At 54.6% G+C, this 16,804-nt stretch overlaps 1 protein-coding gene across 1 annotated transcript in view; it reads left to right on the forward strand.

Moving 5' to 3' along the window:
* Positions 1–244: 244 nt before the first annotated feature.
* The window catches only part of PSD2 (pleckstrin and Sec7 domain containing 2), a 48,577-nt gene continuing 32,017 nt past the window's right edge, over positions 245–16,804 (forward strand). The window contains exons 1-2 of the mRNA XM_065935527.1: positions 245–291; positions 13,716–14,139. Coding sequence (XP_065791599.1) covers positions 13,766–14,139 — 374 coding nt within the window. The 5' untranslated portion in view covers positions 245–291; positions 13,716–13,765. The remainder of the gene's footprint in view (positions 292–13,715; positions 14,140–16,804) is intronic.

Here is a 16,804-nt window from a genome sequence, read left to right on the forward strand (position 1 = left end):
GCCGCTGTCGCCTCGCGGATCCGTTCCTCCCGCCCCCCCGCCGCAGTTCCCCCGCCCTTCCCCGCCCTTCCCGCTCCTCCCTCCCTCCTTCTCTCCTTCCTTCCCTCCCTCCTGCCGTCCGTCCCCCCCATCTCTGCTCTGCTTCTCCACAGCCGCGTCTCCGACACCTGAAGGGATAGCAGTGAGCGCGGGAGCCCCGAGAGGCGGTGGCGGAGCGGGACGGCCGGTCCACGGCGGCCTCCTCATGGCCCCGCCGTGAGAGGCTGGACCCAGCGACCGGGAGCAGGAGCGGTGAGTGGGGCCGCACGGGGCCACCTTGTCCCCAGGGCCGGCGTGTTCCTGGACCCCGCCCCTCTCGAAGCGGGGCTGGAGGCCGGGAGGGGCTGCTGGCGTTGGGGGGCTGCATGCTGGGTGGTGGCGCCGCCCTCCGCCCTCCGTGCCCGCCTGGGTCTGCTAACAAAGCTACATTGCGAGATCAATTCCGTGGCGGCTGGAGCATCCGAAGGATACGGTTGTCATGGAGATGGGGCCGAAAGAGGAAGCCCGGGATGGCAGAGTCTGGGCCAGGAAGAGAGGGCACCGCTAGAGAGCCCCAGGCCAGCCTGCAGGGAGGATTAGGGAGGGCAGCCCAATTGTCCCCTGATGCCCCCTCCCCATTTGTCTAATCCGAGTGTATATGTGTACCTTGATGGGGTGCCAGTGGGAGCTTGGTGGCCAGGGACCTGGGGTGTTCGGTGCCAGGCCTGCTGGCAGCTACCTTTACCACGGAGCAGCTTTGAGGATTTATTTCTGTTTCCAGTTTCCCAACTTTGACAGCCTGGCTTGGCGGCCAGGCCTCAGCGGCTCCCAGCTCTGCCGCTGGAGAGAGGCTTGTATGGGGGCGTGGCAGGCAGCAGCGGGCAAAGCCAGGAGGCACATAATGGCTATGGCAGCTGCAGGGAAGGAGGGGTCCTCAGAGTCGCCGGTGGGGCAGGGAGTCCAGATGTGGGGACCCTCTGCCTGACGCCCCCCCCCCCCAGAAGGATGTATTCTAACTCTTGCTGTCCCTGGAGGACCTGGGGGCTCCCTGAGTCAGAACTGGGGGCATTGTCTCTGCACTGGTCCAGGGGGCTGCTGCCTCAGCCCATCTCTTCATCTTAGGGCCATCGTGGGGGGCCCTGGGAGAGAACTGGGGGCATCAGCCACAATGGAAGTGGGTCTGAGAATTCCTGGCAAGCTCAGGATAAACCAGGCTGAACTCGAGTGGGTGAATGAGGGGCAAGGAGCGGGCTCAGGGCTTGGTCATGGTCAGTGGGCAGCCTGGGCTTGGGGAGAGGCATTTGGACTTTCCTGGGTTCTCCAGCTCCTTCTTTCAGACCTTGGAAACAAGAGCTCCTTAATGGAGGATACTCAGACAGCTCGAAGGAGAGTGGGGAAGGGGCATTGGGATTACCTCCAAGCCTAGTCTGTTGCCCTGGGCAGATATAGTCATTTTCCACCTCTTCCTTGAGAGGTTAGAAATACCGCCTCCCAACGACACTGCAAATTCTCTCACCTGTGATCTCTGAATCAGCAAAATGGGCCAGCTGCCCTCTTTATTCACCTCACATCTCTCACGTCACACCCACTTTCCCTCTCAAGAGCCCCCTTTCCTCAGCCTATGGTGAGAGACAATGCCTTTTGAATGGGGCCACTGCAGAGTTTGGTCCTGGTGGAAACAGGGCAAGTCCCCAGGTCATGGCTGCACCAGAGGGTTCCACACAGTGGGATGAGTGGGTGGGTGGTGGCCGTTCAAGAGAGGAGGTTGACTGGAAAGCCCTTGGAACGCCTCCCTTGCTGGTGCCTTTGCAGGGAGGGACTGAAGCCGCAGTGCTTGGGTGGCTTGCGACTTGTAGTCCCAGGAGTTCGCTATGGCAGCCTGAGGGGCTTCCCTCCTTGCTACTCGTCCTGGTCTGACAGCTACGGGTGTGTGCTCCCCAGCTAATCTGACCCTGAGTGTTTCCTGAAGTGGGGCGTGGAGCAGTTAGCTGGAAAGAAGGACTTGCTGCTCTTGACAGGACTGAGAGAGGGGTGGGAGAACATGATGTCACCCAGCTTCCATACTTGTGCATGGCCACGGTGCTCAATACTCTTGTATACAGGGAGGTACACCCATTGTTTCTGTTTAGTGGATACTTAGGCTCAGGAGGGCTTCCCAGGTGGCTCAGATGGTAAAAAATCTGCCCGCAGTTCAGGAGACCTGGGTTGATCCCTGGGTTGGGAAGATCTCCTGGAGAAGGGAAAAGCTACCCACTCCAGTATTCTTGCCTAGAGAATTTCATGGACAGAAGAGCCTGATGAGCTTTAGTCACCTGGTGAGCTATAGTCCATGGGGTTGCAAAGAGTCAGCTCAGGAAAAGTTGCTTGTAAGTCACCTAGTTAGTAAGTGACAGAATCAGGATTTGCACTTGGTTGGAACTGATGGCTCAGTGGGTAGGGATTCCGCCTGCAAGGCAGGTGACACACAAGACACGGGTTCGATCCCTGGATGGGGAGTGGTACCCTACTCCAGTATTCTTACCTGGAAAATCCCATGGACAGAGGAGCCTGGCAGGTTACAGTCCATGGGGTTGCAAAGAGTCAAAAATGGCTGAGCACAGGCACAGAGAACTGTTTGAAGCTGGGACTTCTGTCCCCAGTCTTTCTCTTCTTCCTTGGAGATGCAAGTTAGGAGGGTGGTGGGACTGAACACCTCTTCTGGAGTGAGGAGGTGAATTTGGAGAAAACTGAGATGCTCAGCTGGGGTCTTCTAGAGAGTCAGGATCGAGGCATTCCCTTCCCGGACGACGCTGGCTTGCAGGAGAACGACACTGCCTCTCGCGACAGACGATGGTGTAGACATTCTGTGCCAGATGGTCTTTTCCGGGAAAATCTGTTTTGAGCGGCATCTTATGTCTGGGCTCCATATTTAGCCTGGCTTCTCACATGGGAGGATACACTCAGGCTGTTGCCCCTTCGGGGGTTTTTTTAGGGGGTGGGCCTGGGCCAGACCCAGCTCCTTGCTATGGCTCAGGCAGAGGTGGGTTAGGGCCCCTGCTCCGGATAGCCTTGCCCCAGTTGAGGGCTGCCCTGCTGGTCTCCCTGGGCCCTGGTTGTTTCCCACAGGGCCTGTCCTTCTAAACTGGTGTGTCCATATATTAGTTTGACCCCGTTTAGGGGGTGAGTCGCTCCAGGACTGTGTCTGCTTGGCCCGGGTGACTCTAGCATCCAGGCCCGGCCCGCGCCCAGTGTGCGGGCTACTGCATGAGAACTGCCCTTTCCTGTGACCTCTGTGCTTCCGCAGCCAACCCTGAGCTCCCCTCTTTAGAGTGTCCCCCTCCACTCTCTTCCTTCCCCATAACTTCTTGTCTTGTCATACCTAATCATACAGTGGACACTCGCAGTATGAATATATATATGTATGCCCATATATACATGCCCTTTGCCTAGAGACCTCCATTTGTCAGTTATTGACATTTTGCCCACATTTGTTTCTCTCTCTAAAACTTCTGAAAGTAAGTTGCAGACATCATAGCACTTCAGCTTGAAGCACTCAGTATAAATTTCCTAAAATGAGGACATTTTTCTACAATACATAATGTTGTTGTTTAGTTGCTAAGTTTGTCCAACTCGTGCGGCCCCATTGACTGTAGCCCCCAGGATCCTCTGTCTGTGGGATTTCCCAGGCAAGAAGACTGGAGTGGGTTGCCATTTCCTTCTCCAGGGGATCTTCCCGACCCAGAGACTGAAGCTGTGTCTCCTGCATTGGCAGGCGGATTCTTTACTGCTGAGCCACCAGGGAAGCCCAATATGTAATGACTCTACTGTGAATCATATCCAAGAAATTTTAATGATGCAATCTAATCTCATATAATTCCATATTCAAATCTCTCTAGTTGTCCCTGTAATGTCCTTTATAGGTTAAAAATTTTTTTTGGATAAAGAATGGCTTGCATTTAGTTATGTATCTTTAGTCTCTTTTAACCTAGAACAATTGTCTGTTTTTTTTTTTTTAAGTCTCTTATGACATTGTCAGTTTTAGAGAGTCCTGATCAGTGTTCATGTAGAATGCCCCACATTCAGGATCTGTCTTACTGCTTCCTCATGAGTAGATTCAGGTTAAGCGTTTTGGGGTAAGAATATCCCATAGGTGATGTCGTGTCCTTCTTGTTGCCTCCATCAGGAGGCACTTGTCATTAGCTGCGCTATAATAGTGGTGCTAAGTTAGGTCACTTGGCTAAGGAGTCCCTTTGTTTCAGTTCTATTCCTCCCTCTTCCCTACCTCCAGAAGCTTCATCCACTTGGTTGTCTGCATTCAGACCACACTCTGGAGAAGGGTGCTTAGACAGATGCTGACGAGGCCTCCAAGGAGTTACAGCCTCAGGGGTGTGGATGGCATGAGCCGCAACTCAGGGCAGATGCTGTCAGAGTGGGGAAGAAGCCCCGAGAAAGCAGCGAGGGGCACAGACTGGGGGGACAGCAGAGAGCCTGGGGGGCATGACAGGAAGAAAGGGGCTACTGCTGGCCTAGAATGTTGGCTGACAGCTGGCCCTTTCCCCAGGGCACCACGAGCTACTGAAGGGTTTTAAAGAGTGGAGCAAGGAGGCAGATGTGAGTGCTTGGAGAGGCTCTCTGCAGTGGGTGGCATGGATGGCAGGGCCGGCATGGTGATAAAGACGGCAGGAGGCCCTGACATGGTCCAACACAAGATGCTTGTGCACTGATCCGAGGCTGCAGCATGCAGTGCATGGGGGGGGGGGGGTGAGGTGGGGTCGGGTAGGGATTCGTGTGGTGGCCCTGCTGGGATGGGAGTGTGGAGAAGGGAAGGAGTAAGGGGAGATTAAGAGGCAGAGTGATGAGACTGGTGTCTGGTGGGGGAGCGGTCACAGGATGGCTTGGGGATGCTGTGGAGAATGCTGTTTTCAGTGTGTGAGGTTTGGGGTATTTTTCAGGTCAAAGGAACAGCATGTGGAGAGCTCCCCAGGTCTTGGTGGCCACCTGTGACCGCCTTCTTAGGAGCTTGTTTGGGATGAGGGTGGAGGGAAGGCCACACACAGCACGCAGTAGGGAGCAGATAGTGGGGCTCTCAGGCACCAGCAGGGGTGGGCCTTTGAAGGGGGACAGGGCTGGGTGAGAGGCAGCTGCCACTATGAAAGTCAGGATGAACACTGCCTTGCAGGCCCTCCAAAGTCCCCAAGTAAGGGACCCCAAGTCCCTTACTTCATTTTGCTTCTTCCTACTTGCTTGGCAGAGCCCCCACCCTGGTTAAATCCAATTCCTGGTCTGCCCTCCATCCTCTGTGCTGCTGAACGGGGCTAAGAAAATCCTCTGCCCGACTGGTCTCACTTTTAGTTCAAATCCATGAACTTCAAGTGGGTCCTTAGCACTGCTGCGCAGTCCCACATGGGTCCAGGCCCATTCCCTCACTTCCTACCTGGTGGCTAGTTCACTCTTTCTGTTCTGCCTTCAGCCCTAGCCTCTCTCCTGCAGTCCACCCTCAAAGCAGAGGACATTGCCTCCTACTTCTTTGAGAAAGCAGAAGCAGTCTTCGGACTGCCAGTGCTGTGTTCATCTATCCATGGGCCTCTGCACCCATGGGTCTGCCTTTTCTCATCCCTGTGGGTGAAGGGTCCCTGCTCCTGGTTTAGGACACCTTCTATTGTGCAAGAGATCCTGTCCCCTTGTGGAGTAGAAGGGGACCTATAATGTGGGGGGCCCACACTGCTCCAGCAAATGCCCCCTCCTGCTTTATAGGTTCCCCCTCAACTGGATCATTCCATCAGCAGATATCTTGTTATTATTTCTCCTGTCTTAAAAGATGACTCTCATTTTCTTCAGCCAGCTATCCCTGCATCTCTGTGCTCCCCTTTACAGCAAAATGACCCAGAAAGTTGTCCACTGACTGCTCTTCTCAAGGTCACCAGTAACCTCCGTGTTGCTACATGCAATGGCCTCAGTCCTCATCTATAGCATCTGACACCTTCAATCTCTCCCTCTTCCCTGAAATGCATTCCTTGACCTCCAGGACATCCATTATCCTGTTCTCCTCTGACCTTGTGGCTGCTCCTCCGTCTTCTTCTCTCTCGCTCCCACATTATAACATTGGAGTGCCTGCCCTTGAGTGGCTGCTCTTCCTCGTTTGCATTCACTCTTGAGCTGACTTCATCCAGTCCTGTGGCTTTACACACTGCCTATGTGCCCTCAGCTCCCAAATTTGTATCCCAAATCTTGACTTCTCTCCTGAGCTCCAATAGCTCACTCAGCTTCTTGACCACCATGTCTACTGGACACCTCAAACTCAACTTGTCCAAAACTGAGCTCCTTTCCTCCTGATTTTCCTTCCTAAACTTGCTCCATCCAGTCTTCTCCATCTAAGGATTGATGCCTCCATCCTTCCAGGTGCTCAGTCTCCAAACACTGGTGTCATTCCTGACTCCTCTTTTTCTCTCCTACCTTGTGGACTGTCCATCAAGAGGTGAGGCTTTTACCAGTCCCCAGGTCTCCCATCAGTGGGCTATGGCTGAATAGGAGAGTCAGTTTCAGAGGTGGGGACAGAGAGGCAATCGTGCAATGGCCCAGCATAGACCCTTTCACACTTGCTTGCTTTGTACCACATGCTGCTTGCCCTCAACTGGGCCCAAGGAGACCACAACCTTTTTCAGACCCTGTGTGAAGCCTGAAACAGAAACAGGAGAGGACAGGGGAAGAGGAGGGAAGGAGGGAAAGAGAGGACTTGGCAAGGGAGGGGTTAAGTAGCGTGACATAATCAGGAGGTTGGGAGAGGGTGAGGAGGAAGATCTCAGGGCAGAAGGCAGAGAAGAGGCAGGGTAGATAGAGAATAACACGAGGCTCAGGAGGGTGTGGGGTAAGTGAAAATTGGGCAGGGAGAAGGGAGTATGACCTTTTTTGGTTATCTCTTCTGGCTGAATCAAACTGACGGGAAGCTGCTCAGAGTTTGAGCCCCTGGAGTCTACCCTGACCCAGGCTTTTTAGCCAAGACAGGACTTGTTGGGAGGACTTGGTCAGTTCACTGTAGCTTTTGGGGTTCAACTCTCAGTCTGCAGATTCATGGCTCAAATGTGGCTCAAGAAGCAGAGTGAGTCCCAGGTGCCAACTGAAGTTCCAGGAAGACAGGCAGCAGCCAACTTAACCAGAGCAGCCTTGTCCTCTGTTGCGCCTTATAACTGAGGGTTCGTCCTGCAGGGAAAGATGGCTGAGGGCGAAGTCACCACCTATAAACATGATTCGGGGTTTGATAGCAGGCGCTGTGAAGTTCATCAGTGTTGAGGGCTCTCCAACCAGCATGCAGATGTATGCAAATGCTAAGCAAATGGAGGTGCCAAGTGGCTGGAGGGTGCAGAGTGAAGTAAGCTGGGGAATGTCAAAGAATGACCTTTGCAGAGCTGGGCCCAGGGGCTCCTATAGTCCCAGCAGGCTGTGGGGCACGTGCAAATAAGATGCAAATGTACACTAGTCCTAGGAACTTCTGCTTGCTGACCATGGGAAAGGAGGCCTTTTAGACCCCCACGACCCAAGGCAAAGCTGGTTCCCCAGGGGCCAGGCTGAGAGGAGGAAAGTTGGGTGGTGCTGGCCTCCTGGTTAATCCCAGATTGATATCACCCATAGGGGATGGGCGCCTTTTAAGGAAGGTCCAGGCCTCTGGCCCTTGCCCTGCACCCGATGTGGCTTTTGTGCCTTGAGTTGGAAAGGTTGGAGGGAGTCTGGCCTGGGGCCAGGACTGGAGGGTCCTCACCTGCCTCAGGAGAGGGAGGGGCACCCTCTCTGTCCCACCCTCCTGGTCCCCACAGGAGCCATTCCCCTGCTTTAACCCTCAGGCTGAGTCTCTAATGCCGCTGCCTCAGAACCTGCTCTGACAGGCTGCCCAGGGCAAATGTCTGCTGGGACCCTTGGGTGTTCTGGACTGCTCTCCTGTGCATTCTGCCTCCAGCATGGGCAGCCAGCTTGCTTCCCTGCAGACCTGAGAGATGGTTCTGGAAGAGCAGTAGCTGCTGCCCCTCCCTGAGCACTTGTGCCCGACTCTGAGCTGAGCCTCATACCCACAGCATCTCCTCTGTCTTCGCTGCAACCTTGAGAGGGGGATGCTGTTAGCATCCCACCCCCCATGTTGCTGAGGAGCGTTCTGAGGCTCAGAGAGGTGGGCACCTGTCCCGAGGTCACACAGCTTGTGGGATTTGAAGCTAGGTCTGTCTGACTGCAGGGTTAGGGCACTGACGCACCCTCCTGGACTGTCCCATCTGAGGCACTTGCTGCACAAGGTGGTCCAAGCTGAGAAGACCAGGTAAGTAGAGGGATTAGGGTCACTTTGGGGAATGGAGGCAGGGCAGTTCTCAAGGCTCCTGGCTAGACATGCCTATCCTGGACACCTATCCTGCCCTGGGCAGGTAGATCAAGAAGGAAGCACACACTCAGCTGACCTATGCCTAGGAGTGTGCTCATAGCTTTGGGGTGACAGCAAGGTCCAGGCCTCCAGACTCCTTGGCTGGCAGAAGTTATGGGGAGGCACAGTGAGCTGTGTGATCCAGGGGCCCCACCTCCCTGGTGCCTGTGCCATCAGCGGCTCAGCAGGTTCTTTTGGAGGCCTGGAGTGCACAGGGCTGGGCCGGCCCAGGCCCCGTGAGTGGTATGGGGTGCAGCTGGCCAAGGTCTGTTCTGAGCACTTAAAGCATGCCTGCCCTTTTCACTGATTACCTTATTTAACAGTCTTGGTGTGTTCATGTGTGTGTGAAGATTCCAGCTTATGTGCTGAAATCTGGGTGAGCTGCGGGGGTCAGTTACTGTCACACAAATTTGGGGGAAGGGCAGTGAGCCACAGGGGGTGTTCAGCTTGGGTTCCCAGGAGGCAGAGAACAAAGCTGAGAATGAAAGTTTTCCAGCTTTTTTTTCTTTTCTTGCAAGTAGGCTTCATGAAACTCTGAGTGGCCAGAAAAGGGTTTCCTTTGCCCAAGCTCCCCTAGACCCTGAAGGGCAACACCTGAGTGCCTGGCTCCCAGCCCTGCTCTCTGGGACGCTGTGATCTCACTGTTGCCTCTACACTGACATTCCAGGATGATTTTCTGTATTCCCAGTCCCCACATATACCCTGCCTTGGACATCCCACCCACTCTTAGATTTGGCTTGTCCTGGGTAGTACTCACATCACCGGTTCCCTATCCTAGCTCTGCCTCATGTTCTTCCATTTCTCGTAAGTGGGCCTATACTCCCCAATCTCCTCCCAAATCCACTCAGCTGCCTGATTCCACAGGTGTGGCTGTGGTCACTGTGGGTGCCTGTCTTCCCCACCCCCTGCTGTAGCCTGAAGCACTGGGTCGTCCCTTCCCTGCCCTGGCTTCTCCTAGAGCAGAATGGTTTCAACACCAGCTGCCCAGTGATGCAGGTCTGACTTCCCTAGACCTTGCCACAGGCCCGTGGACTCCTCATCCCACCGGGGGACCACCTTCTGAGTGGCTGCTGCCTCCCTCCGTGTGTTTTTGTGTCTCAGTGTGTGTGCGTGTGTGTTTGTGCCCACAAATGCTGTACCGTATGCTTGCTCACAGACATATGCACAGGCGCCTGCACCTTTGCATCTGCCCTCTGTCTTATAGAACATGTTGGGCCCTCCAGCCCTTTTCTTGAGCTTTCCACACTCCCTGGCTTGGGTCCCAGCCTGGAAGGCACTTTATGAAGTTATCCCTTTGACAGTCCCATGTCATTATTCTAAGCAGACACCAGCCTTGTCACTTTCCACCTTTGTGACCCTGAGCATGGTCCTCAACCTCTCTCAGTCTCTGCCTACAGTGGGGATGATGGTAATCTCTAGGTTTTCATTTGCCAAATATTTAAAAAGTGACCACTGTTTCCCAGGCCCTGTTCTAGGCTCTGGGGGAGACAGCAGTGAACGTGACCTAGTCCCCACCCTCACTGAACTCACCAGCTAGTGAGGGAGATGGGCAGAAAATAAGGAAACAAATGGAAAATGGAGTTTCAGGTCTACTTAGCAGACACAGTGCTCTGTGAGGAAATGTGAAAGAGTGCTAGGTACTCAGGGAGGACCTCTCTGAAGAGACAGCATTGGAGTTAAGCCCTGAGTGACAGAAGAGGCAGTCATTTAAAGATCTAGGGAAGGAGCATTCTAGGCCAAGGGTACAGCTGGTGCAAAGGCCCTGAGGTGGGAATGAGCTCAGGGAGCAGAAAGAAGGCCAGTGTGGCTGCTGGGGTGGGGGATGGGCAAGGGCCATGAACCAGCTCAGGCAGAGCCTTTTTAGGCCATGCTGAGGCGGCCAGATTGGTGATGGGAGCCGATGGGGTTACCAGTGAAGGAGGGGGTGTGATGTAATTTGTGTTTTCACAACTCACTCCAGCTGCCATGGGGGTAGTGGGAAGGGGGCTAGGGTTGTCATAGGAACACCTGAGACCTGGCCCAACCAGAGTTCCATTACCATCTTGGGTCCCATTTTGGTTGGTGCTGAAAAAGAGGCTGCTCAGCCCAAGGTTATCCCAAGGGCAGTCCACAGAGCCACCGCCTGGAGTGGGGCCTGGTTCTGGCTGAGGGAGGAGGCAGGGGATGTAGGCACTGCCAGCCTGTCATTTGCAGGCATCTCCTTGGCATGGGTGCCCTGTGGCCCAGCTGTCCCCCCATTCCCTGCTCTTCCTGGCAGGGCTGGAAGTGGGCAGGGCCACTGCTTTGGGTAGACGCTTCTGGTGGAGGATTTGAGCCCATGATCTCGTGGGAGGGTCTGACGGAGGGTCTGGGAAATGGGGGCTCATCCTGTACTCCCAGCCCATCCGGGTGCAGAGAGAGGCTGCTCTTGAGACTCGAGGCAGCTACTCAACCTGTGACCTCAGGCAAAGCCTTTCCTGGTTCTATGCCTCAGTCTTCCCATATGTCAAATATGGTAGTAGAGAGAGTAGGCTGTAGCTGCCTTTCTCCTTGACCTCTGTAGTGTGTTTGTTCTTCCTTGGATCTCAGTCCTCTTAGTACTCATGACCTTAAGTTCTCCCACCAGCCCTGGGGAAGGAGAGTGGAGGTGATGTCCCCCTTCTGCAGATGGGTTCATAAAGGTCATAAAGGTCAGACGGGACAGTGATGAGTCCCAAGGCACATGGTGATTCAGAGCAAGGATTTGGGGCATCGTTTCACATTCTGCTCGGAAGACCCCCCTGTATGCACCTCTCCTTGGGTCCAGCAAGAGGGGGGGTCCTGGCTCAGCTCTTTCTGGGCTCAGTTGGCCTTTAGCCCAGGCAGGGACTCTGGGCCCCTGCCCAAAGTGGAGCTCAATGTGCCCCTTGTCTGTCCACCCCAGAAGCTGAGGACACGGCCCCGTGCCCAGTGTTGGCAGAACCTCCATCATGCTGTCAGCTGCAGGAGGACATGGCAGGGCAGGTAGGGCTAGAGCCAGCCTGAGGCAGCTGCTGGGAGTCGGGGGTGACGTTGGGGCCTCCCAAGAGGTCCTTGATTTGTCCACAACCCTGGCTTTGGGGCTGGTGTAGACTGAGCACCAGGGGAAGCCACTTATACTCTCAAATGTCAGGCTTCACTGGGAGCTCAGGCAGAGCCCTGGCCAAAGGGGAGGCACTGCACCCTGCCATGCTCAGCCTTCCTGTGTGCCTATAGGAGCCTGAGGAATCCTGGTGGAATTAGGCTGATGCTCTGTGCCCCAGATCCAGTGCTCACCCATGCCTGTGGGCTAGAAAGCAGACCAGAGGACCAGAACTCAGGCACCAGGCCCATAGACCTCGCTGTCCCTCCTCTTTCCTTTCTAAATGCTTCCCTCCCTGCAAGGAGTCTCAGCTGAGGAGATGACCTCCTGTTCTGCCTCCTCAGCACACAACCTGAGGGAGTGGATTGAAATAGCAACTGCAGCAAGGGATTTAGGGCAGACCAGAAAGAATCCCTCACTCAGTGCCAAGCCCCTTGGGGTCCCCAGCGTCCTAGGATCAGGGCCCAGATAGTCTGGAGCCTGGCTTGTCACATTTTTTTTTTTTTTTAAGTCTGTGGAAGTTTTCTTTTTTTAGAGTGAAAATCTTTTGCTCATACAGTCTTCAGAACTCTAGGAGGTGACACTCAGGGGTAGGTGGGCTGAGGCCCCAGATCCCGCATCAGCCCTGCTCTCTTCTACTCCATGTTTGAAAACCAAGGAGCACGTGAACCTTAAGTGGTCCTGTGGTGACAAACCTCCCTCCAATTGCTCAGGAGCCCCCAGAGTAGACTCACCTTCCTCTCCAGGCTCATCTCTATGCGGGAAGTTTCTCCTGGAGTCTAAAACAGTGTTTCCCAAATTTGCCGTATGATAAGGGTAACAGGTCACTATACCCATTCTCTGGAGACTCTGATTCAGGAGGCCTGGGGGAGGGCCTGTATTTAACAAGTTCCTCCAGGTGACACTTACGATCAGGTGAGTGTAGGAAGTGTGGGCCTTCCTTAAATCCCCGTCGCTGTACCCACAGCTTGTTCTGCTGTAGCTCAGAAGGCTGACCAGTCGCTCTCCTCTTCCAGCCTTTCCTGAACCCCCAGCACCTCTTCTCCAGAGGAGAGTGAGGGTGATGGGGGAAGCTGAGGCCCGAAGAGAGAAGGAAGGGAGTTCTTGGGAGGGACTGGTCTGTGTCCTTGCTGGCAGAGGTCACTGGGGGTGGGGTGGGGCAGAAATGGCCACAGACAGAGAGGGCTGAGGCACACAGCCCATCACTCCACCCTCCCACCTGAGATTGGGCAGGAAGCCCCTGGGAAACTGAGCTGGTTCTGATGTGTTTAAAAAGGGATGGGGTGGAGGTGACAGGTAAACTGGGTCTCCTCGTTTTACACAGGAGAAACAGACCCGGAGCAGGCAGAGGGAAGGGGGTGTTGGCCTGGGGGGAGCAGTGAGGAGTCCCAACCTGGACCTTCACGAGGTCACACAGTGAGTTGGGCTCCCCTGGAGGGCCCCATGGCAGCCTCCTCACGAGTCCCTCTTCAAGGCTGGGTGAGCTCTGGGGGCCAGGTGTCGAAGGGAACCCCAGCTCCCCCCCTGTCCCCGCGCCACTTCCCTCTCGCACAGCCAGAGCGTTGGGCGCTGCGGGGTGGAGGAAGCCCCGCTCTCCGTTGAGACTCCCGGGTGGCGCCGCCCCCGCTCAGCACCCTGGACAGCACCTCGTTCTGCGCCTCAGGATAGCCTCCTCCGGGCCTCACTTTGGTTTCTCTGGGGTGGCCTCTGTTCTGATTGACGTCCTTGCCTCCTTTCTTAACTCTCCCTGTAAAGGCAGACCCTAATCCAGAGCTCTCCATGCACCACTTCTCTGGCTCCTGGAGCCAGGGCGAGGGAACATGGAAAGAAGCAAAGTGGCTGCCTGCTGTCGACCTCAGGTTTTGTTCCCTCACTCACCAGCAGGAAATGAAGTGGTCTTGGGGGAGTCTTGGACCTTTCCCTAGTCCCACCCAGCCCAGATTTTCCTTAGAGGTTGTGGTGAATTCTGAAGGACACAACAGAGATACATAAGAAGTAACAGGGAAGGTAGGACTGGAGCACAGTGGTGGTTGGGGGTCAGGGGAGAGGTGAGTGGGGCTGGCCTGAGCAAAGCAGTGAGACTCAGACTCCTCCAAGACTCTAGCTGAGAGGTCCTGGGAAGATCATCTGGGCCCACCTCTTTGTCCTCAGGCAGGCTGCCTGGTGCTGGTTCTACTGGTCATTGAACGCCCAGCACCTGTTCTTTCTGATCCACCCCCTTCTCTCTCCATCTGCTGCCAGGTCTAAAGGCGTCCCTTGAGCAGCCAGCAGGGGGAGAAGCAGTGGCTGCCATGGATGAGGATATGCTTCTGTCTGCACTGCCTGGGGAAGATGGTGCCACCTGGGACCCCAGCATGGAACCTGAGGAGGAACCTGGGGTCCAGAATGGAATGGCGTCCAGTGAGGACCTGAACAGTAGCCACACCAGCCCAGGGCATGCAATGAGGGGCACCCTGGCAGGCACCGAGGGGCATACAAAAGGCCTGGACATGACCCTCCATGGCCTCAGCCTTGGCCTCTCCCTCACCAATGGCCTAGCCCTGGGGCCAGACTCAAACATTCTGGAAGACTCTACAGAGCCCAGGCCCTGGAGGGCTGGTGGGCTGGCCGAGGGGGACAATGCCTCCAGGAGCCTCTGTCCAGACACTGAGGATCCTCCACTGGGGTAAGTGGGAGTCTCAGAATGGGGGTCACCACATTTGCTCCAGTGCTGCATGGCCTGAGCCTTGCCACTTAGCCTTTCTGGTTCTTCTTTTACTCATACATGAAGTGGGAATTTGATGTCCCTCTTTTGGGAGGATAGAGCTATAAGAGATATTTCAAAGGCCAACATGCCTGTTGTGTCCCCACTCTCAGTGCCCCTAATCACCAGGGGCTGTTTCTTTTTTAAAAAACTTTTTTCTTTTCTTTTTCTTTTCCATTATTGCTTATTACAGATATTGACTATAGCTCTCTGTGCTATACAATAGGATGTTGTTGTTTGTCCATTCTATATATAATGTTTTACATCTGTCATCCCAAACTCCCAGCCCATCCCTTCCTCACCTCCCCTTCCACCATGGGCTCTTTCTATGTAGAGCTGGAGGGTCACACTCCCTCCATCCCAGGCTGGGCATCAGAGTTCCAAAATGCCTCAATGTGGGAAGTCATCTGGCCCATCCCTCTGCTTCCTGGAGATGAGAATCTCCCAATTCCACAACTGATCTAAAGAGAGTAGGCTTTGTAGATTAATCTCTGTCAGCTCCTCCTCCCTGAGTGCCATCTGGGAGTTCGATGAGGAACTCCTACTTATCGGAGTAAGTCCTACTTCCTGGAGTTAGAGCTCCATTTCTATTATCTCCAGCTGCAGGTGGAGAGGCTTGGCATCTTAGAGGTGCCAGTTGGACAAGGAGAGTAGGGATGGTTCCGGGGAATGTCTAGAAGCCCCCAGGGTGAGCTGAGAAAAGAAAGCATATAGAAGGTTTAGTGTGCCCGGCTGCAGGGGCTTCCCTGATGGCACTAGTGGTAAAGAACCAGCCTGCCAATGCAGGAGACATAAGAGAGACAGGTTTGATCCCTGGATGGGGAAGATCCCATCCAGTGGCAACCCACTCCATTATTCTTGCTTTGAGAATTCCATTGACGGAGGAGCCTGGCAGGCTATGGTCCATAGGGTTGCAAAGAGTCGGACATGACTGAAGGGACTTATAACGCACACACTGCTGTAGGCCCTGCTCGGGGCAGGAAGTGTGTAGGAGGTGTGTGAGCATGCGTGTGGGGGACGTGCATGTGTATGCCTGGCCTGTGTACTGATGCGTGCATGACAGTGTGTGAACCTGTTGGTGTGCCTGGCCTGTGCATTAGGGGCACATTTGGGTGTGCACGTGGATGCATGGAGCTGGAGTGTGTCTAGGTCTCCAAAACAGGGTCAGATCCCTGCATGTACTGCATGTGCTGTATGAGGCTTTCCACCTGGGCAGGGCCTAGTGTTGTGTGGGGCCTCATGAGGTGCAGGCAGGGGGCTGGGGCTTGGAGCTGCTGTTTGTGTTTAGGTGGTATAGTTTTGGAGGCTGGCTGAAGGTGGGGCAGATGGGAGTCTGGAGACTGGCCTAATGGTCTTCAAGCCCCTATCAAAACTGCCCACAAGTGTGCTCATGTGCATGAGAGGGTGGGGTATGTGGGGGAACCATTCATGGTTCTGACATGGGATGAGCCCCCAAAGGCAGGACTCTGTCTTATTGTTCTAGGACCCCGTACGGGCCTGGCAGAGAGAGCTGCTGGGCAGATTTGGGGTGTCTGCTCTGGCGGCCAGGGCAGTGGCCCTTCTCTTCCCTCCCGCCCTCCCAGAGGTCAGTAGAGGCAGCTTCCACCCCAGCCCCCTGCTGGGCAGCCTACTTGTGACCCAGTGTGACACTTTCCCCTACTTCCTTTTCTAAATGAGGCCGCCCTCTCAACTCCCGTGGGACTGGAGTGGGTGATGGCTGTGGTCTCAGCTTTTCACTCTCAGGTCAGTATTTCTCCAGGAAGCATGCAGGAATCAAATCTCAGGCGTGGTGGTGGGGGGGCATGTCCAAGAAGTGCCTTGAGGGGCTGGACCTCTTCTTCATCCTCCAAATATGACTCAGTCTCTGTGAGGTCGCAGGGGTTGGGGGACAAGCAAGACATGGCCAGATCCTCCAGGGGCCCAGGGTGTGCTTCTTTGCAAATGGTGGGCCCTAGTTTATCTGAAATGGCCTGGGCTCAGCCTGCTTCTTTCTTTTGCTGTGTTTCTTCCTCTTGCTGTTTCTATCTCTCTCTTTGTCTCTCTATCTGTCACTCTCTGTCTCTCTTTGTTTTCTGTGCTCTCTGTATCTCTTTTCTGCCTCATTCTTGTCTCTCTTATTTTTCTTCTTTTCTCTCTCTCTCTCCTTGTCTCCATTTTGATCTCTTTTAGTCCTCTTCCTCACTTGACTTCCCTGCTTACTTGTGCATCTCCCCAGTGGGTAAGAGGCCTCGCTTCATCTATGTGTGTTGCTCTATTTTAGGTTCTGGGGATACATCAGTGAACAGAATATACAAAAACTCCTACTTTCATGGAGCTTATGGTCTAGTGAGGAGACAGATAATAAATCATAAAAATAATAGATAATTACATAGTATGTTGGAAAGGGGCAAGTGCCTTGGAAAAAAGTAAGAAAGAGGGATTGGGGGAGGGAGCAGGTCCCAGTTATAAATAGGGCAGTCAGGATGAGAAAGGGATGAGGAAGGCAGGCTTCTGAGGGAAGGGTGCTCTGAGCAGAAGGAACCACTGGTACAAGGGCCTCTCTGGGGGGCAGCACAGGGCAGGGCTTAGGTGGCGGAGTGGGCCTCCA

This window comes from Muntiacus reevesi, chromosome 1 (genome assembly GCF_963930625.1).
Source record: "Muntiacus reevesi chromosome 1, mMunRee1.1, whole genome shotgun sequence".
Lineage (NCBI taxonomy): Eukaryota > Metazoa > Chordata > Mammalia > Artiodactyla > Cervidae > Muntiacus > Muntiacus reevesi.